Source organism: Alosa sapidissima, chromosome 9 (assembly GCF_018492685.1).
Source record: "Alosa sapidissima isolate fAloSap1 chromosome 9, fAloSap1.pri, whole genome shotgun sequence".
Taxonomy (NCBI): domain Eukaryota; kingdom Metazoa; phylum Chordata; class Actinopteri; order Clupeiformes; family Clupeidae; genus Alosa; species Alosa sapidissima.
Window position 1 is genome coordinate 29,051,067 of NC_055965.1, and position 20,737 is coordinate 29,071,803.

General features: G+C 40.8%; 5 protein-coding genes and 1 long non-coding RNA gene across 32 annotated transcripts in view; 4 read left to right on the forward strand and 2 right to left on the reverse strand.

Annotated features, from left to right (window-relative positions):
• LOC121719407 (NACHT, LRR and PYD domains-containing protein 3-like) overlaps positions 1-20,737 on the reverse strand; it is an 851,137-nt gene that overhangs the window by 278,634 nt on the left and 551,766 nt on the right. The window lies entirely within an intron of this gene.
• LOC121719377 (NACHT, LRR and PYD domains-containing protein 12-like) overlaps positions 1-20,737 on the reverse strand; it is a 732,803-nt gene that overhangs the window by 151,441 nt on the left and 560,625 nt on the right. The gene's annotated exons all lie outside the window — the stretch shown is intronic.
• LOC121719619 (histone H1-like) lies at positions 12,660-18,335 on the forward strand. Of its 2 annotated transcripts, none has more exons than XM_042105409.1 (2): positions 12,660-13,328; positions 18,271-18,335. In XM_042105409.1, the coding sequence occupies exons 1-2, from the start codon at positions 12,779-12,781 to the stop codon at positions 18,333-18,335; spliced, it is 615 nt and encodes a 204-aa protein (XP_041961343.1). In that variant the 5' UTR covers positions 12,660-12,778. The 2 variants fall into 2 exon arrangements, with proteins under 2 accessions (XP_041961343.1, XP_041961342.1); XM_042105408.1 differs by having other exon boundaries at positions 12,779-13,333; positions 18,264-18,335.
• On the forward strand, positions 14,743-17,979 carry LOC121719685. Its single transcript, XR_006034291.1, has 5 exons — positions 14,743-14,904; positions 15,451-15,523; positions 15,988-16,102; positions 16,999-17,087; positions 17,184-17,979. It is a non-coding gene; the product is annotated as an uncharacterized LOC121719685 (long non-coding RNA).
• Positions 18,979-19,484, forward strand: LOC121719678 (histone H2A). The gene has a single exon (XM_042105486.1). It carries the CDS (start codon positions 18,985-18,987, stop codon positions 19,360-19,362), a length of 378 nt encoding a protein of 125 aa, XP_041961420.1. The 5' UTR covers positions 18,979-18,984; the 3' UTR covers positions 19,363-19,484.
• Positions 20,220-20,641, forward strand: LOC121719644 (histone H3). Its single transcript, XM_042105443.1, has one exon. It carries the CDS (start codon positions 20,225-20,227, stop codon positions 20,633-20,635), a length of 411 nt encoding a protein of 136 aa, XP_041961377.1. The 5' UTR covers positions 20,220-20,224; the 3' UTR covers positions 20,636-20,641.

Below are 20,737 nucleotides of genomic sequence, written 5' to 3' on the forward strand. Positions count from 1 at the left end.
TTTACAGCACAACACATGATTGGCTCAATGTATTTTACAACACACCACATGATTGGCTCAATGTATTCACATGTCAACGTTTTGCCACGGAAGGGTTGTGATATTTGTAGACAACTGACTAACCCCATGCATTACTATGGAGGATTTTTTGAGTGCTGTATCTCCTCATTAGAAAGTCTCTGGTAAAACTGGTTGTTCTGGTACCCCCCCCCCCCCCCCCCCCAAAAAAAAAAAGTAACTAAGTAACTTTTACTTAAAGTACATTTTAAATGAACTACTTTTTACTTTTACTTAAGTACATTTTCAGATCGGTATTTTAACTTGTACTTGAGTAATATTTCATCAAGGTATTGGTACTTTTACTTGAGTACAATATTTTCGTACTTTTTCCACCTCTGCTTATACTTATACTGTTTGATACGAAAACACCATTTTTACGAAGGTGTGAAGAGTTAAGCAAGGTGTGTTGGCTTTTGCAAGAGAACTACAATGTTTTGCTGATTGGGTGAAAGGTTTTCCTATTTGTGAAAGTTTTGCAAAAAAAGTTAGTTACAAAAAATGTGCTTAAGCAATCAGAAAAAACTGTAAACACAACAGTGAATCTTATAGCACAATATCTAAAACTATTATACATAGCAAAACCACTCACTGAGTTCGCAAAACTAAAAGCACAAACACTGCTTTGCACTCAGTTTGCAATTTTGTAACACACACTTTGCACAACTGTAGGCACAATCCACTGCACAGCACTCTTTTTGCGGAACTGTAAACACAACTCACTGCTTTACACTCAATTTCCAAATGATCAACACACTCCTAGCAAATCTATACACATGTATGGCGATTATTTACACTATTTTGCCAACTCTCTGGCACATTTTCTCATGTGAAAACTGTTTTAGATAATTAGTTCACTTTGCAATCAGCCTAAGCACTATAAATAAGCCACAGGTAATGTACAATGGGTACAATAGAGGGAGCAGGAAGAATGAGAAGAATACAAATTAGAGGAAGCCGAAGAATAGGACGTGGAGAAGTAGGAGGAAGAAGAGGAGGAAGAGGACGTGGAGGTGAAGAAGCGAGAGGGAGAGGATGACAAGGACATGGAGGTGAAGAAGTGAGAGGGAGAGGATGACAAGGACAAGGAGGTGAAGTTAGAGGAAGAGGAGCAATAGGAGGACGAGGAGGGGGAAGAGGAAGGGTAAGAAGAGAAAGAAATAGCCCTTTTACTGGCAAAAAAACAGTCTACATGTGGGGATATTGTCATGTCAGGCCTGGATACGGCATTCCAGAATATATTTTCCCAGGTGCCTTGGACTAGGACATTGCATGTGATGTAGACTAAATTTTGAGAGAGACAACAGGATGTAGACTGATTTTTTTGTCTCAGTGGAATTTTGATGCGTGTAAACAAACACCAATACTTGAGGTTTGGATCCCTGTATGTTTACAGAACTATGACAAAAGTATGACATCAAACTGGCATAGTCTACCTTGTGCACAGAGAAAGCAAAAGCCAGATGTGTTTTTTATTCATAGCCTACCACCAGTGTGTAGTTGGCACATTGTGTACTTATTATTGTGATGGCTTGTGTTTACAGTGTGAAGGTGTGAAGAGTTACAGTTTTTTCTGATTGCTTAAGCACATTTTTTGTAACTATGGCTTTTTTTGCAAAACTCTACACACAAAAAGGAAAACCTTTCACCCAATCAGCAAAACATTCTAGTTCTCTTGCAAAAGACATACGAAATGGTGTTTTTGATACGAAAACACAATTTTTACGAAGGTGTGAAGAGTTAAGCAAGGTGTGTTAGCTTTTGCAAGGAGTGGTGCGAGCGACCCACACCAAGGACTAATGTGTTCATTATCCGGCGTGTGCAGGATGAAGATGAGGTGGAGGAGCAGTACCTACCGTTACCATCAGAGGGCGCATTCACATTCAACCTCAGTCACCTCTCCCCTGCCCAGCAGGCTGATATCCGTCAGCTCTGTAGTCCAGCGTTGTTCCAGGAGAAGCCAGGGCGCACCCGACTGGTAGACCACCACATTTCCCTGTGTGAGGGGGCGGTTCCCCGTCGCCTGAGCTATCGGATCCCTGAGCGTCTCCTTGCTGCTCTGAAGAAGGAGATGGAGCAGATGAAGACCATGGGCATCATTGAGCCATCCAAGAGCGATTGGTGTAGTCCAGTCGTATTAGTGCCTAAGAAGGATGGGACGTTGAGATTTTGTGTGGACTTCAGGTACCTGTATTCAGTCTCCAAGTTCGACTCATATCCGACACCCCGGATCGACAACCTGGTGGACTGCCTAGGCTCTGCCAAGTGGGTAACTACCTTGGATCTGGCCAAAGGTTATTAGCAGGTCCCCCTCCATGATTCTGCCAAAGGGCTAACTGCCTTCCGGACCCCATGGGGCCTTTTCCAGTTTTCAGTAATGCCATTTGGGTTACATGGAGCCCCGGCAACCTTCCAGAGGTTGATGGACCGGGTGCTCACAGGAACCAATGGCTATGTGGGGGCGTATTTGGAGGACATCATCGTGTACAGTTCATCATGGGGACAGCATCTCCAACATCTGCAGGAGGTGTTGCAGAAGATTGCGGCTGCAGGTCTTACCCTCAATCCTGCCAAGTGTGCCATTGCCAAGAGGGAGACGGAGTACTTGGGCTATGTGATCGGGGGAGGGGTCATTAAGCCTCAGGTACAGAAGCTGGAAGCCATCCAGAAATGTCCCCTGCCACAGACAAAGACCCAGGTGCGGTCCTTCTTGTATAGGAGGTGCGGTGCGGGTATGGCTGGATGGTATTGGAGATTCGTGCCCAACTTCGCTGGCCGGGTGGTGACCCTGACAGACCTGACCCGTAAGAACTGTCCAGTCCAGGTCCAATGGTCTGAGGAGGCCAAGAAGGCCTTCCAAGACATTCAGCAAGCCTTATGTAACCAGCCTGTTTTGTACTGTCCTAATTTTGAACAGCAGACTGATGCTTCCAATACCGGCATAAGGGCGGTGCTTCTCCAAGGGGAACTTGGTCAGCGGCATCCGGTGGCGTACATCAGCCGGAAACTGTTCCCCAGGGAGGTGCGCTACTCCACGGTCGAGAAGGAGTGCCTGGCGGTGAAATGGGCCCTTGACACCTTCGGGTACTACCTCTTGGGCCGTGAGTTCCTCCTGGAAACAGATCACCGGCCGCTGCAGTGGATGGATCACATGCGGGATTCGAATGCTCGTATCACCCGCTGGTATCTGTCCATGCAGCCATACCGGTTCACCATCAGCCACGTCCCTGGACGGAATAACACCACCGCCGACTTCCTCTCCCACCTGCCGGCGTGAGACCAGAGGTGGGGGTGGGGGGGTGGGGGACGGTCAAGACAAGACCGCACAGGACTTGTGCCCGTCGACACTCATCTTCCCTCCATATCAGTGGTTATGTGCACACATGCATACACAACATTAACATTCACTAAATTACTTTTACATCACATTATGGACTGTTACCTTACGGATGGCAGCGTTGGGAGAGCATAACTTTGTAACGTTCTATGGACAGAATGAACTCCGCTGTGTGGCAACGGCAACATGCTGTTGCGCAAGAGTATAACTTTGGGCCATAGCTATGTGGCTAGCACTTTGGACATTCGCACTCACCTAACACTATTTCCCATAATGTGGTTATGTTTTATGTAATGTATGACACAAGACAACTATCTGCTATGTTTGCACATTTATTGTTAACTTAAGTTAGACGCTTGAGTAAAACATGAATGCTATTCAGACATAAAAGTTACCGACTGTTGTGTTTTCTCGTTCTGGCTCTGAATGTCCGGTGGCAAAGGGGGCCGGCGAGACACTACGGACGATTTATTGGTTCCGGGCGGCATTGAGCCGTGCCATTCTGTTTATTGCTGTGGGGGATGTTTGTGATCGTCCTGATCAAACCGCCGCAATCTTTATTCTTAACGCCAGCAATAGGGTGTACTATTTAGCAATTTCTTTTGATATAACTGCTAGGGCATAGGTCACATCTGTATGCTTGTGATTCAGGGTCTGTCTTGTCTTCCTGTAGTAATTGATTGTTTATTGTTTCCCTGTCTATGTGAATGGTGCTGGTCGCCAGGTATATGTATCCCTCTGTTTCATTTGATGTCAGTCCTGATGTTGTTGGTGATATGCAACGTGAAGCCAAGTCATAACATTTTTGGTCCATTCTCAATCATTGCCTCTGCTTCCTTGGCCACACCCACTTTGATTGAAGGTAACTCCACTCGGTACCGTGACATATGTATTGTATTGTAACGTCGGCGCACAAGACATTGCGTAGCGTTCTCCCACGCAGGGCATGCTGGGATACGGGGGTGAACATTTGGGGGTTTATGTCTGAATTTCTCCTTAGTTTTGAGTGTAATGTTAGCGTCTTTATTGTAACATGTTTCCCTTTTAGTTCTCCCTCGTGTGTGATCCTTTTTGTGTGGGGGGCTGCGTCCACCCCTGTATGTGTAGTGTGTGTGTGTACTTGACCTGCCCCGTGTGTATTGTGTTCTGTGTCTGTGTCCCTGCTCTTGTTCTCAGCTAATTTGGACAATTTTGATTGGACAACTGTGTGTGTCGCTATCAAATCGTTACAGTATGTAGTATTGCATTACTAGCCTATTCTAATTTGATTTGTTCTATTGATATGGAATGAATGAACAAGCACACGTGACTATGGAGTAGGTCTACTTCACAATTCAGATTTTCAGATTGTGCGTTGTGGATGACAACGGCCCTAAAATCTTGAGTGTCAAGGTTTATTGCTGGTTCCTGGTTGCTGCAGTGCAATGATGTCATCTGCTGGCCGTGCAGCAGCCATAGCGCCACAACATATGTAATCATTAATGTAATGTAATGTAATGTAATTGTAATTAATGTAATGTAATGTAATTTCACTGGACATTACGGTAAAAATCTTGTTTTTCCTTACTAATCGTGTCATCTAATGGGCAGACAAAAGATATGGACCACAAAAACCAGACAGGGCGAACCTCTGGACCCTACATGCCCACAAAACTAACTATACCTTACATATCTTCAGGGCTTACCAATTGAAGATTTCGAGAAATCTCCCCCCGGAGTCACCCCACAAAGCCACCACCAAATCAAAGAAAGGAATAAAACGCTAATCTCACCAGAGTTCCTGGGCCACAAACGCACTTCCACAAAGGCTACTTGAAAAAAAATACGATGTCAAAACGCAATCTGGAAGGAGCAAACAGACAACGTTAAAAATCACAGTTGTAGAAAAAATTAATCGAAGGCAAAAACAAAACCGAATGAGCCATACACTATAATTTGTGGGGGGAAATTAAGCAAATAAGCCAAACAATTTGCAACAATAAGGGGGGGGGGGGGGGGGGGGAAATACGAGTATATATTAAAAAAAACAAGAATTGGACAAAGCCTTCAATTTGTCACAATTGGGGAAAATAAACGAGTAGGCCTAGGCTACAAAAAGATCGGACGAGAGCCCCCAATTTGTTACGTCCCTTGTCTAGGGCTTAGGGAAATAACAAAGAGCAATAACGGGCAGACAAAAGATATAAAATGAATTATATTTATTAATAACAAAAATAACTTAGGAAACTAAGGCTCCATTTTAAGGTTAACGAAAAAGTATACAGCAAAAGGCGGAAAAAAATCACCAGGCCTACAAAGTAGGCCTGAACAGGCCGCAGTTCACTTCCCGGCCTCTCACACCGAGAGTGGCTGAAGCGGCAGTCGAAAGGTCGAGGCTGGGCCCGAAGGTGGCGAGGAGTGGCGTGGCAGGCGTCTCAAAGAAAGTCGGAAGAGCGCCCCTGCTGACGTCACGGCTGAACTTTTAAACTTTCAAAGCGCCAGCAGCCAGAAACATCCAATGAGTGTGGTTGGTCAATTAAACTGCACCGGCAATCAGCAAACTGGCAGAGAGGCAATCTACAAGACACAAACGAACAAGGGAGCCACAAGCCACAATTTTATACAGATATACGACCACATATGTATATACAGAGAGAGAGAGGGGGGGGGGGGGGGGGGGGGGGGGGGGGGGGGGCAATACAGAACAGGTTGTCAGTTTTACTGAACTGAAGTTTTTGCTGTATGTAAACACACTTGTCACTCTACATTTATATGTGTATGTATGTAATGTGTGCGTGTGTGTGTACACAGAGAGAGAGAGAGAAATACAGAACAGGTTGTCGGTTTTACTGAACTGAAGTTATAAGTTATTGCTGCATGTAAACTATCATGAGCTGACCTGAGATCTGCTGGATGGGGTAAATCTGGTCATGATAGATTTGATTAAACCATTCTTAGCTCCAGTCAAGGTCTCATTGTCTTCAGTGTACATGTAACAGCTGTGCTGCTACAACCTTGTTACTCTTTGATACAGTGGAATAAACCTATTAAGTGTACCAGTTACTTACTTACATGTACATATGACATGTATGTTGTGTCTTCGATGTCTTGGAACAGGTCTACTAATACACTACATAGTACATCAACTGTGTTGGTGCACACATATTCCTCTTTGATACAGTGGCATAATCCAATTAAAATGAAGTGTACCAGTTAAGTACTTACAATTACATATTACATGTATGTTGTGTCATTGGTGTCTTGGAATATGTCTGTCATTACCCTATGTAATGGCAGTAGGCCTACACACAATAATGGAGGATTTTTTGAGTGCTGTGTCTCCTCATTAGAAAGTCTCTGCTTAAACCAGGATCCAGAATTTGTGTCTACACATATCCCACCCCTTCCTCGGCAAAACATCGACATGTGAATACATTGAGCCAATCATGTGGTGTGATGTGAATACATTGAGCCAATCATATGTTGTGTTGTGAAGACATCTTTCCAATCATGTGTTGTGAACTTGCCACTGGAGCAAGATTGGTGTCGTGAAGCCTTGCGCACGCGCATTTCTGCTGAATAGGATGTGTGCCCAAAAAGCGTTGCTATATGGCCGCCGAGTGGAGGGACTTGCCTAAAAGGACTTTGCTTAAACCTGCTTATGTAGGCCTATACCTGTGTAAGGGATAGGAGTAGCCTATGTCATGAATTTGACGTGAATGAAACATTAGTATGCTACATTTGGATACATTTTCATGATGACCACATATGATTTTGTGATTTCCACTGTTAATGATACAAACATTAGTGTGTGTGCAAGATGTGAAATGGGGAGGTATTTGTACGAATGTGCTATCCTGGGTGAAACAGGAGCAACACATTTTAAACGTAGAGGAGAGAAACAGAATTAACACTGGTATCTATTAGGTACCAATGTTGGTTTCAATATTATCAATATTTGGATTAACATGCTCACTCCTGTTGACAATACTGGAAAAGTATGGGGCATTGCGATCATATGGGACGCTTAACGTGCATGAGATAGGCCTACGTCCCGCGTTTGCCATTTAGGCCTACTCATATGAAAATGTAAATGTAGCTTCATAGATCTATATGAAACGCCATAATTTTGCCATAATAACATTCACATGAAATGCCACTTAAGAACTGTCGAATACACCTTTCAAAGGAAGAAACCATTTTAGTTTCTTCTACTACTACTACTTCATCAAACCTGTTACTGTCAATCCTAAAATCAAGTAATTTATGTGTTTAACACCAGAATTATTTATGTAGCACATAATTATATGTATAATATTCATTAATAGCTACAAGAGCACTCATATGATTTTATAATAATATATTAATTTGTTGGTAACAGGGTTGACATAGCACATATACCTCCATTGACTATTTGTTAATAAATCAATAAGATAGCCTGAGATGGCACCGCATGTTTTTTTTTGAGAGGTAAGAATCTACTTCATCCAAATTGGTGCTTCAAGATTTTAAAAACAGTACTTTAAAATAGATAATAGATATTTTGAATGCAAAATGGCACCTCCATGCCACCAAGTCCTTTTAGGCAAGTCCCTCCACTCGGCGGCCATTTGACAACGCTTTTTGGGCACTCGTCGGGCATCCATTTCGGCAGAAATGCGCGGTGCGCAAGTCTTCACGACACCCATCTTGCTCCAGCGGCGAGATCACAACAGATGATTGGCACGATGTCTTCACAACACACCATATGATTGGCTCAATGTATTCACATCACACCACATGATTGGCTCAATGTATTCACATGTCAACGTTTTGCCGAGGAAGGGGTGGGATATGTGTAGACAACGGCCATATTGGCGTGACAAACTAGCCCCATGCATTTCTATGGAGTATTTTTTGAGTGCTGTGTCTCCACATTAGAAAGTCTCTGTTTTAAACGCTAAACCTCACTTTCTGAATCAAATGCTCAGTAGTGTGAACACATTCATGGAACCAGTCTTTAGACAAAACCATAAACATATAGCAGATTTCATTGACTCTTTTCGAAAAACAAAAGTAGTCAGTAATTACACACAATTGCCCAACGTTGATCACAGTTGTTCCAAATCCTGTAACACAACCAATATAAGACCCATTTGGAAGGTTTTTTACAAATGTGTTTTAACAGTTGTGAACAACTGAAAATCAGTTGTGTGAGTGTGGTATACGCTCATCATCTTTCGCTTCAGATAGAAATATATATTTTATTGCCACACAACAATGTTGGTGGTATTTTTTGTTAAAGACATTTTTAACTCAATTCAGTGAAGAAGAAAGGAAATATACATTTAATATCAGTTGTGTTTCTAAGTCATCTCAAGTGACCTAGAGGGCTGAAATGGTGGTCAGTTCAGAGATATTTGTTATCCGGCAGAAATATAAAACAGTATTCTAGCCTCTGTACCTCTGTGCCAGTACTTCCCACATATATTCTGATTGTTGTCCAACTACAGTGTCTAAGCTTTCCAAAGAGGTCAGGCATTTGATTATAGGCCAAAGTATGTAGGAGCAATGATCTCCTAAGTAGATGATGTACAATGCCGGGAAAATACTCAAAATGGGCCGTATGCAGAAGAATTTAAAGACATTTTTAACTCAATTCAGTGAAGAAGAAAGGAAATATAAAAAAATAAAAAAGTAAATAAATACATAGTTCAGATCCATTTTGTAGTGTTCACACCATTTTGGAGTATAGGGCCATGCAAATTCACTCTGGGATTCTATTCAGTTCAGGTTCAGACACAGCAAAATATCAGCCTACACTGAACAAATAAAATCGCTGGATTTACTTGATTATTGTGTACATTGGTTGCACATGAATGAAATGTTTTAGAATTAGTCCTGCATTTCTAATTGATTCATGATGTGTGATAACCCAATTTGATAAAGTAATCAACATAAAATGTATTAGGCTTAGGCCTACATGAAATATTCATTTAATTTCAATGTGATTGCGTTACACTGGTTATTTATTTATTTATTTATTTATTTATTTATTTATTTAATTATTTATTTATTTAATTATTACTTATTGAGCGATGTTTTGTTTTTAAAATGTTGTATTTGTGCTTGTATATTGTATTTGTGCTTCCTGTGGGACTACAGATGTAAATTAGCCCAAGGCTAACTCTGGTGCAATGCATCAAATATTTACATTTATGTTTTAATTGCACACTGTCCCTTACAAATAACTTGAAAATTGAATTGAATATGATTCAATTAGAAAATGTGGATTACTGAATTGGAATGACTATATGAACAAAATAAGGATGTGTTTCAGTCAAAACTAGACTGAAGACTATTAAACAGCTTCAGGTGATACAAAATGCAGCAGCTAGGACTCTAACAAAAACTAAAAGAACTGACCACATTACTCCAATTCTTAAGTCCTTGCACTGGCTTCCAGTAAGTCACAGAATTGACTTTAAAGCACTATTGCTTGTTTATAAATCAGTAAATGGAGCAGGACCTAAATACTTGTCAGACATGCTTCAGCAGTACACACCTTCTCGTCCTCTCAGGTCCCAGGTGAAAAACCTGCTAGTAAAACCTACAGTTAGAACTAAACATGGTGAAGCAGCTTTTAGCTGCTATGCGGCTCAGCTGTGGAACCAACTTTCGGATGACATTAAAAAGGCCCCAACTGTAGCCAGTTTTAAATCTAGACTTAAGACCAAACTGTTATCAGACGTTTCTGCTAACTGTGCCGAGTTACAAATTCTGAATCTGCCTCGATAATTATTCTACTTTGTCTTTTATTACTTTTTTTTACTACTTTTGCCTTTGTTTTTGCTTACTAATTATTCTTTATTTTTAAATGATTTTACCTTGTGTTTTATGTTTTCTTTTTATTATGATCTTTACCTTTTAACTATTCTTTGACTATATTGCCCTTTATATGCTTTTATTTGTTATTATTGTTTGGTTTTGTTTATGTAAAGCACATTGAATGACCTCTGTGTATGAAATGTGCTATATAAATAAACTTGACTTGACTTGACTTGACTTGTTTCTTTTAATTGTAACGCAACACATTAGACAGCCCTGGCTTTTCATTTGTGTGTGTTAATTTGCCTCACTGGTTCAGTAGCCTGATACTTAGGTGCTTCACATTGATCTTACATGATTCAGATGGATAAATGCATTGCTGTGTCAAAACATGTAATTTGTGTTTGAAAGACATATATGAGTTTGTTTAATTTCATGTTTTGTGTGACAAAGACTCTTTTCCTTCGGTCCCCAGTATATATATAGTATTGATTCAATCAGAAAAAGGAATTACTCAATTGGAATGACTTTTTGAAAACAATACGGTTGTGTTTAATTCAATAATAGACTGTTTTATGTAATTGTAACATAATATGGCTTAACAAATTAGACAGCTCTGACTTTTCATTTTTTACAGTTTAGTGTGGCCCTGTTTGAGGAAGGAGAGAGCCCCATTGGAGAGGGATTCTGTCTGAGATTCTGGAAAGTTAACTAGTTGTATTATTCTGTCGCTGTTGTTATTCTGTTGCTGTTGTTATTCTATTGCTGTAAGTCACCTTTGGTGAAAGCATCTGCCAAATGAATAAATATCCAACGAAATTACATATAAACCAAATACTTTGTCTAAATTCTGTTATTTTACATATTCAAATTTGCAGTGGTCTCTTATTTTTTTCTACAGCTATATGACAAAAACATTCAAAAATGTCTCAGCCATCCAATCCATGCATGCTTTCACAAAGCAATACTATTTTAAAGGAGAATTCCGGTGTGATATTGACCTAAAGTGTATTGAAACATGATACCGAGTGTGAACGTATGTCTCATAGCCCATCTCGGCTTGTCCCCTGCACTCCAAAATCTGGCGCTAGTTAGCCGATGCTACCAACAGCTTTTTCAATAGTGGTGCTTCGGCATCGGGCTAGCCATGCAAATAAATCACTGTTTTACACCCATTTACGAGGCTCAATGTATCTCCACACTTCATTGGTAGACTTCCGAGGGCCCTGACATTTAAAACGAGACATTGAGAACTTTGAAAAAGCACTGGTTGTTTACTTACAAGACGATTTATACAGACAGTATCTTCACGAAGTTTAGCGTTTGCAGCCATCTTGAATTTAGTCACGATAAGTCGAGCAACGAGTAAGAATGAACAGCTATGATAAGGGATCAGATTCCAAAAATAATTCAGTGGAAATGCATGGATTCCAGTTGCTGCTACTGGAAGAAACTGGAATCCATGCATTTCCACTGAATTATTTTTGGAATCTGATCCCTTATCTGATCCCTGTTCATTCTTACTCGTTGCTCGACTTATCGTGACTAAATTCAAGATGGCTGCAAACGCTAAACTTCGTGAAGATACTGTCTGTATAAATCGTCTTGTAAGTAAACTACCAGTGCTTTTTCAAAGTTCTCAATGTCTCGTTTTAAATGTCAGGGCCCTCGGAAGTCTACCAATGAAGTGTGGAGATACATTGAGCCTCGTAAATGGGTGTAAAACAGTGATTTATTTGCATGGCTAGCCCGATGCCGAAGCACCACTATTGAAAAAGCTGTTGGTAGCATCGGCTAACTAGCGCCAGATTTTGGAGTGCAGGGGACAAGCCGAGATGGGCTATGAGACATACGTTCACACTCGGTATCATGTTTCAATACACTTTAGGTCAATATCACACCGGAATTCTCCTTTAACAGCATAAGCCTGATACACATATATGTTACCTATTGCAGATTGTCTATTCATAGAACTCAAGCCACAAATCACCACATAAGTTATATTTACCAATACTTGGTCGTGTGAGATATAGACCTATGAATGCGTCTGGTGCAGGTATGTCAATTGTGTTTCACTGTGTCTAAAAAGCTCCCGTTTGTATAGTACAGATTCACAAAAACTACATTTTCATTGGCTTTTACGCGTTACTGAGGCTTATATCTTGATCTTTGGCACTTTTTTGTTGGGGTATTGTAGGGTTTTATTATAATTATGTGCATGTTTTCCTCGCAAAAATAAGACTGGCTGAGACCACTCCACCTAGACGCCCAAAGTTCTTATTTCGTTGCACCAAGAATAAATATCAAACATGCGCACCCATATATTCATTTTAAAGTGTACGCTGTGCTCTTCACAGCAGACATAGACTAGTTGGGAAATGTTGTATCGTTACTTATATTCGTTACAAAAAGTGAGGTGAGAAAACACAAGCGCTCTCTTCGCCACAGACAGGCCCGGAGAGCTCTCGGTCTGCTGAGTCTAAATGGTTATCATGTTTGTTTTAAGACCAGCCCACCAGTTCTTCCAGTCATTCATTCTTCAGTTGTCATTCTTCTAGGTCTCGTCGAGTAATCTGTGCGTAAAACCTAAACGATACAATGGCAGAAGCTGCTCCAGCCCCCGCGGCGGCCCCAGCAAAGGCCCCCAAAAAGAAGGCGTCCCGGCCCAAGAGAACTGGGCCAAGTGTGGGTGAGCTCGCCGTTAAGGCGATCTCTACCTCCAAAGAGAGGAAAGGGGTTTCTCTGGCTGCACTGAAGAAGGCTTTGGCGGCTGGTGGATACGACGTGGAAAAGAACAACGCTCGTGTCAAGCTGGCCATTAAGAGTCTTGTAACAAAGGGGACTCTGGTCCAGACCAAAGGGACCGGCGCATCTGGCTCTTTCAAGCTGAACAAGGCGAAGGCAGAGCCAAAGAAGAAGCCCGCAAAGAAGGCAGCACCTAAAGCCAAGAAGCCAGCCGCGAAGAAACCCGCAGCGGCAAAGAAACCCAAGAAGGCAGCAGCCAAGAAACCAACTGCCGCTAAAAAGTCTCCGAAGAAAGCAGCCAAGAAGCCAGTCACACCGAAAAAGGCGACGAAGAGCCCTAAGGCCAAGAAGCCCGCTGCACCCAAGAAGGCAGCGAAGAGCCCCAAGAAAGCCAAGGCACACAGTAAAATTGACAGTGTTATTAAGTGTTAATTTTTCAGAGACATATTTTTCAGTGTTCATTAGTGTTAATTAGTGTAACTTCGGGAGTTGTTTGAACAAACATGTACACCCACGGTGTAATTAAAACTCACAACCTAGTGTTTTAAGTGGGTGTGAATGTACGAACTCTGGGGTGGAGTCATTTACACTTCCGGTCCTTCAGTTGAGATTTTTGAAAAGAAGATGGACGCCATTGAAGTACATCGTGGGATAGTAAAAGGTAAATTCATTTGTTCCCTATACTTCTGTAAGCTAGCATGAAAACTACGACAAATACACAATTAAGTAATGTCACATCACAGGTATATGTTTTCATACCAACGTGTTTTACCTACTATGAAATATTGGTGACGTTAGCTTGGTCGCTAGCTAGTAGCAAGGTCGCTAGCACTAGCTAGCTCAGAAAATTATTGGTAAAACATCCAGCAAGCTAACATAACTTCGGTGGGTTATAACCTTATCAAATTGAAATGGTTAAGTTTATGTTAATTTGTAATACTTAAACTGTAAACTGACATTAATATAATATTGGAGTCGACAACGTCTTAAAGTCCTTTCTGAAATTCGAAAAGGCGGTTGGAATTTGAATACCCACTGAGGGAATAGCTCTAACATGCTAACGTAGCCTAGCTGATTAACATTAGTTACAGCCAGAACTCCACTGTTCATAGCGATCTAACGTTATTGTGCTGCCAAATGCTCACCTGGCACAAATGGATCTGTTGACTGACTAATTATAACAGTCTGTCGACTCATTGACGTTTGGTTGAACTGAACACTATTGCTTGGTTATAAAAAATTGCTGCTAGCTAACATTAGCTGAGACCACGAGGGCATTCGTTTAACTGTTAGGCATTTGTAGCCTAACAGTTAGAGGTGTAAGGTAACCGTTAGCCTGGTTGGTTTGGTGCAGTCTCCATTCTCTGTATGGCACTGGTATTAGTTTCTGTTAGAGTCTGTTGGCTTTATTTGGGTTAGATCAATTTCTTTGTTTCCTAACTTATAAAGGGTGCAGGTAAGCCAAAGAGTATAGAAGTTAGCTAGCTGATACTAATTTTAGATATTTGTAGAAATTGTGGTTCAATAGCTTGCAAGCACGTGCATAAGGATATTCAGTCCATCAGGCATAACGTTACAGCTGAGCAGAGTAAGAAATGTTTATTCTCTGAAATTATGAGCAGTTTTTTTTATGGATATGGTAAAATGTAGACGAGTTTACTGCCTAATGAAATTATTTAAATTATTACCAGTCATGTTGCTTAAAAAGTAGGGATTATATGAACATATTTTAAGACAAAACACTTGCGGTTGAAACATTTGGTAACCTGTGGTAAATAATGTCAGAATAAAGTTTAGAAGTCCTTTGCTGATTAGTTGATATACTGCTGATAGTCAAATCATTGTTGTTCTTGTATTGATGTAATCATTTTCTTTGTTTTAACAGGGTCAGCAAAATGCTCATCAATGTCCAGTACCATGGAGAAAAAAGTACCTCAAACTGCAGCCTGGTTTTTCCTTTCAAAGTTTAATTCGAGAAGGTGAGGTTTTATGTGGTTTAGCCAAAGTCCTTTTAGGCAAGTCCCTCCACTCGGCAGCCATATTGCAACGCTTTTTTTTTTCTTTCTTTTTTCTAGCTTGTTTAGACTATGAATCAGCCTGACCGTAGTCATGTTTCTTAATGATTTCACACGCACACTTTGTATCCTGGCTGGAGTTAATGCAGATCCTTATGATCCTTTTTAAGAAATACATTTGAAATCAATCAAAGTTCAAAATCCCTGTGCACAGCCCTTTTGCAGGTGCTGATGGTGTGCAGTATAACTATTAAAAAGTCAAAAACTAGTATAAATCGCACACTGGAGGGTATATTTTGTTGACTTTATTTGGCGTGAAGGCTTTAGGTTCACGTTCAAACCTGATGAAGAAAATTGTGAAATGTGTTGTTCACGCCAAATAAAGTGGGTATGGTTAAAAAAAAAAAAGTGTCACCCTTTAGTTGAATTAAGTGAAATAAAATCGGAGACCGAATTTCTTAAAGCAGCCCTTTAAGATTCCAATTTTTTTTTTCTTGTTCTTCAAACAAGGCACATCAATCCACTGGTGCAAAAGAAGAGAACACCTCTGCCATAGGAGATTCAGCAGAAAAAGGCCAAACAGGTGAGCATTTAAAATTAAAATATCACTAATCCTTGTCTGTCTCGTCTCCAAAAAGCAGAAGCCTGGCTTTGTGTTCCGGTAGTGTCAAATCAAAGTATGTTTATTAGATTCAGTCAGATCTGCTTGCAGATCCAGTGCTGCAAGATCAAAATCCCACTGATTTCATGCTACTAGAACACGAAGCCAAGCAATTTGCTTCCTTCAGATACAGGTCTTGTTATAATCTCTCTACACTTTCCAAGTTTACAATACTTCTGTTTGTCTGTAGAGACCCTCATCACAACCACAGAAGTGTAATTATATTTTGAGCACTATCAGTGGTATTAAATAGCATTTGTTTTTTGACGTTCTAGCTGCCCCCTTAGCTTTCTTGTTTGTACTCTGGATTTACACTTTTTAGAGGGTGCATGTAAGTTTTCTCTTTACAAGTGTATCACTGTTATTGTTTCTTTTTTTACGCATAGATGGTCCAGGAGGTTCTGGAGAAGAGTTAAATGGGAGAGGAAATAATGGAGGAGTATAGTAGAGCACCTTGACACACTGTACAAGAAGGCATCTTCTGAATATCCTGGTCCATGGGTATGTTTTGTTTTGAATAAATTAATCTAATTGTATACAACAGTTAGGTCCAGTCAAACTATTAACTCTTTTCTGACTGAACGAGAGGGATTCCATGGGTGGGGTTCTCTCAGGACATCCCTACTCAGACTTTTCAGTGGTAGTGCCATTTTTACATTGATCCAATGTTATCGTTCCATTCATTCAAAGTGAGAGAACATTGTAACATAACATCACAATTGACTGTTTGAGTGAGAAAAATGGAGTGCATGTAATAGGGTGAATAATGTAATGTGAAATAAAATGAAAAATCATTATTGTGCACATATAGCTTCACACAACCTGCCTGCAGAGTGACAAGAAAACCCTACATTAATGTATTTTAATCCAGGTATTAGGTAGTAGAATTGCTGTGTAAAAACAATATTGAACTGGTGATTGTGGGGTTGATAAATGCTATAAGGTAGAACCTTAGCTGTAGGGATATCTATTACCAACTACACAGTGGCTCCATTTTCAAAAAACTCTTGAAGACCCAGCTCTTTAGAGAACATCTCCTCTCATAGCACTACTTACAACAAGTCTTGCTGATCCTAGTACTTACCACCTGTCTTGAACTGACACTCAACTGTTTAAAAACAGCACTCACTGATGCACTTATTCTTACTGTACTCTACTGTTTTTAAATTGTCCTAAAATTGTTGAGAGAATTGCTTTAAAACTTAAACTGCTACCATGTTAGTCGCTTTGGTTAAAAATGTGTTAGCCTAATGTAATGTAATATTACTTAAGCATATTTTAGTGGCAAGAAGCGTTAAGTCTATATTTTATCCATAATCCATGTTTAATCACTCTTCCATTTTATAGCTTGTAATGTTGTCTGAATATATCTAATATAATTTTCCTATTGTTTTTAGGATACCAGTACGAAGTCAAGGAAAAAGATATGCACTCGGCATTGTGACTGTTTCCTAATCTCAGGGATCCTTACTCCACCAATGGCTATGTAAGATTTTACTCATTTCCATTTAAGGTTATATATAATAATAATGTTCAACTATTGATCTGGATAATCATAGTTCTTGCCCACATTATTTTGCAGGAACACTTCTACGATGCTGGAAGAGGGACTGGCTATCTGGCATTGCGCCTAAAGCAACGAGTGTCGCAGCGTTTGGTCAAGAACAGCTCGGGAGCCTTGGAATACATGAACACCATGAGCTTTTTAAGGAGGTAGACTTTCTAATGAGACACAGCACTCAAAAAATCCTCCATAGAAATGCATGGGGTTAGTTTGTAACGTATGGTGGTGTCTACATATATCACACCCCCCTCCGTGGCAAAACGTGGACATGTAAATACATTGAGCCAATCATGTGGTGTGTTGTGAAGACATTGATTGTGCCAATCATGTGTTGTGATCTTGCCGCTGGAGCAAGATTGGTGTTGTGAAGCCTGCCGAAAGTGCCCAAAATGCGTTGCAATATGGCTGCTGAGTGGAGGGACTTGCCTAAAAGGACTTTGGGTATACCCACATGTAACATCACTTCATGGTGCATTATCTGTCTTGCTTATGGAAAATTGGCCCATTATTGCACATCTCTAGTAATAGGTTTGAAGCAAAACACAAGTTTGTGAAATTGTAAAAAACTCTTGATTATATTGTTTTATTTCTTGTTTATGAAATGTTTACTCAGTGTTGCAGAGCATTTTCATGCATATGTGGTTATGGATTGTGAGGGACATTGTTTTATTGTTAAAGTCAATGATTTGTATGAGTATAAGGCCTTTGCTCAACAAAATGCTTATGGACCAAACTTTGACATATATATTGTACCTCTGCACATTGATTTGAGCCATATCATGGCAAATGTTAATAAAAAAAGAAAAGTAATTAATTTGCTGTGGTTTGTTTAATATGTTTATTTTGATAAATATATGGCTCTAGAAACTAATTAATTACTCCAATAGAGTTAATTATGAATCACTGATGGAGTTAATGATACACTCCAATAGAGTTAATTTTAACTCTGATAGAGTTAATTATGAAACACTAGGCTAGTGTTAATACGGCAACACTATGGCAAGTGTTATTTTAACACTGATGAGTGAGGATTATATAAACTCTGGAATAGTGTTAAAATTAACACCCATAGAGTAAAATTAACACTGGCCGATTTACTGTGCAGCGAAACCCAAAGCGGCCAAGCCTAAAGCTGCTAAGCCCAAAAAGGCTGCACCCAAGAAGAAGTAAATTTAAAGTTTACTTGATTACACAAAGGCTCTTTTAAGAGCCACCCAAAAGTTCTTTGAATGCGTTTATTCCATCAGAATCTGCTGGTTGGCTACATATATTTTACTTATTGTAACTTCCACAATATGTGCCACAGTGAGTGGTCCTTTTCCTAAAAAAGTAGTTGTTTCCCATCATGATACAAACATGATACATCATGATTCTTGAATTTCCCCTGGGGATCAATAAAGTATCTATCTACAAAATATCCCAAATGTCGCAACACACAACCATAAGGCAGTTTGTCACATTGTAACAGTAACAAATGTATCACAAAGTACCCAAAACCTTGCAACACACAACCACTTCAGCTTGTTATAATGTGCCAGTAAACACAAGGAGCTTAGATGGTTTACTGTGGATAAATAAACCCCTTCGGCACTTTCTTTTAACTAAACGGGGATTGTTTGTGGTAGCGCTGAAAGGTAAGCTATATGCGCCAAATAGAACTCAAATTGAGATAGCACAGCGAACTACACGCTGATTGGCTATCAGCATTGCGTTCTCAGCCAATGAGGAACTGACTTGCCCCGCCCTGGTGTGCTATATTATAGATGGCTTGTAATGTATCACCATTCGTCCATTGAGACAAGCGCCGAACAAAGATATCATGAGCGGTAGAGGTAAAACCGGTGGAAAGGCCAGAGCCAAGGCCAAGACTCGTTCATCCAGGGCTGGACTTCAGTTCCCTGTTGGCCGTGTGCACAGGCTGCTGCGTAAGGGCAACTATGCCCAGCGTGTCGGCGCTGGTGCACCGGTATACTTGGCCGCTGTCCTAGAGTACCTGACAGCTGAGATCCTGGAGTTGGCCGGTAACGCTGCCCGCGACAACAAGAAGACGCGTATCATTCCCCGCCATCTGCAACTGGCTGTGCGTAACGATGAGGAGTTGAACAAGCTGCTCGGTGGAGTGACCATCGCTCAGGGTGGTGTGTTGCCCAACATCCAGGCCGTGCTGCTACCCAAGAAGACCGAGAAGTCCAAGTAAACCTGCTCCCTCCGACTAAAAAGACAAAGGCTCTTTTAAGAGCCACCCAAATACTTTTAAAAGTGATGTATTTCCAAGTTGACTACCATGTAATCTGAAATGTCAAAATTTTAGAAATACGAGTCCTTCAGAATTAATAGCTGACCACTCTTTTTCCCTACCCTAAAATATCAACCACAAAGGTACTGTCCTACTCCAGCAGATTTACACAAGACAATTGTTGAATAATAAATAAAAAAATATTTATCAAATCAAAATGACGGTCATTGCACGGGACACAGCGAAAGGATTCGCAGGTGCATTTAATAAATGTATTCAAACCGAGCCACCCACCCACACACATTCTCGCCCACCTACCCACGTTCCACACACGTGCACGCACATGGATGTACATAACAGAAGTAAGTAGTGCAATATAGTAAATACAAGGTATCCAAATATGACGACGCCCTGCCATTTAGACACATTATTTCAACTATAAAAAAAAACATCAATGATAATGTTAAACGTATTTGAAGACCCTCAGGTATTTGTGGTTGTGCACGCTAACTGACATGTTATTTTTTATGTCAAATTTTAATGTTTTTTTCATTTGCACTGATAGAGGCAATGTTTAAGTGTATTTATTTTTACTTTACATTAAACGTGTTTTGTGTATAGTGAATCAACACAATGATCGAGGCCATTTTAGAGGGTGGGCTTTGTATTTTGAATTTCAGGCGCCACTCGGAGGGAACTAGGAAGACCAATCAGCGGAGACCAACCCCCTGACGTACACAGGGGGCAGGCTAAGATTGTAGGCCATATATACCCACGTTCCGCAATTGTGTTTATACCCTTCAAACCTGAGAAATACGTAGCAATGGCCAGGACCAAGCAGACAGCCCGTAAATCCACCGGAGGCAAAGCTCCAAGGAAGCAGCTCGCCACCAAGGCTGCGCGTAAAAGCGCACCAGCGACCGGTGGCGTGAAGAAGCCTCACCGTTACAGGCCGGGAACCGTGGCTCTGAGAGAGATCCGTCGTTATCAGAAGTCCACTGAGCTGCTGATTCGCAAGCTGCCCTTTCAGCGCCTGGTCAGAGAAATCGCCCAGGATTTCAAAACTGATCTGCGCTTCCAGAGCTCTGCTGTCATGGCTCTTCAGGAGGCCAGCGAGGCTTATCTGGTCGGTTTGTTCGAGGACACCAACCTGTGCGCTATCCACGCCAAGAGGGTCACCATCATGCCCAAGGACATCCAGCTGGCTCGTCGTATCCGTGGGGAGCGTGCTTAAATTAAATCAGAACCTGAAAGTGTAAAGGCTCTTTTAAGAGCCACCCAAATATTCAACAAAGCTATTTTCCGAAAACTGCATAAAGGTATTCAGTGTTCATTA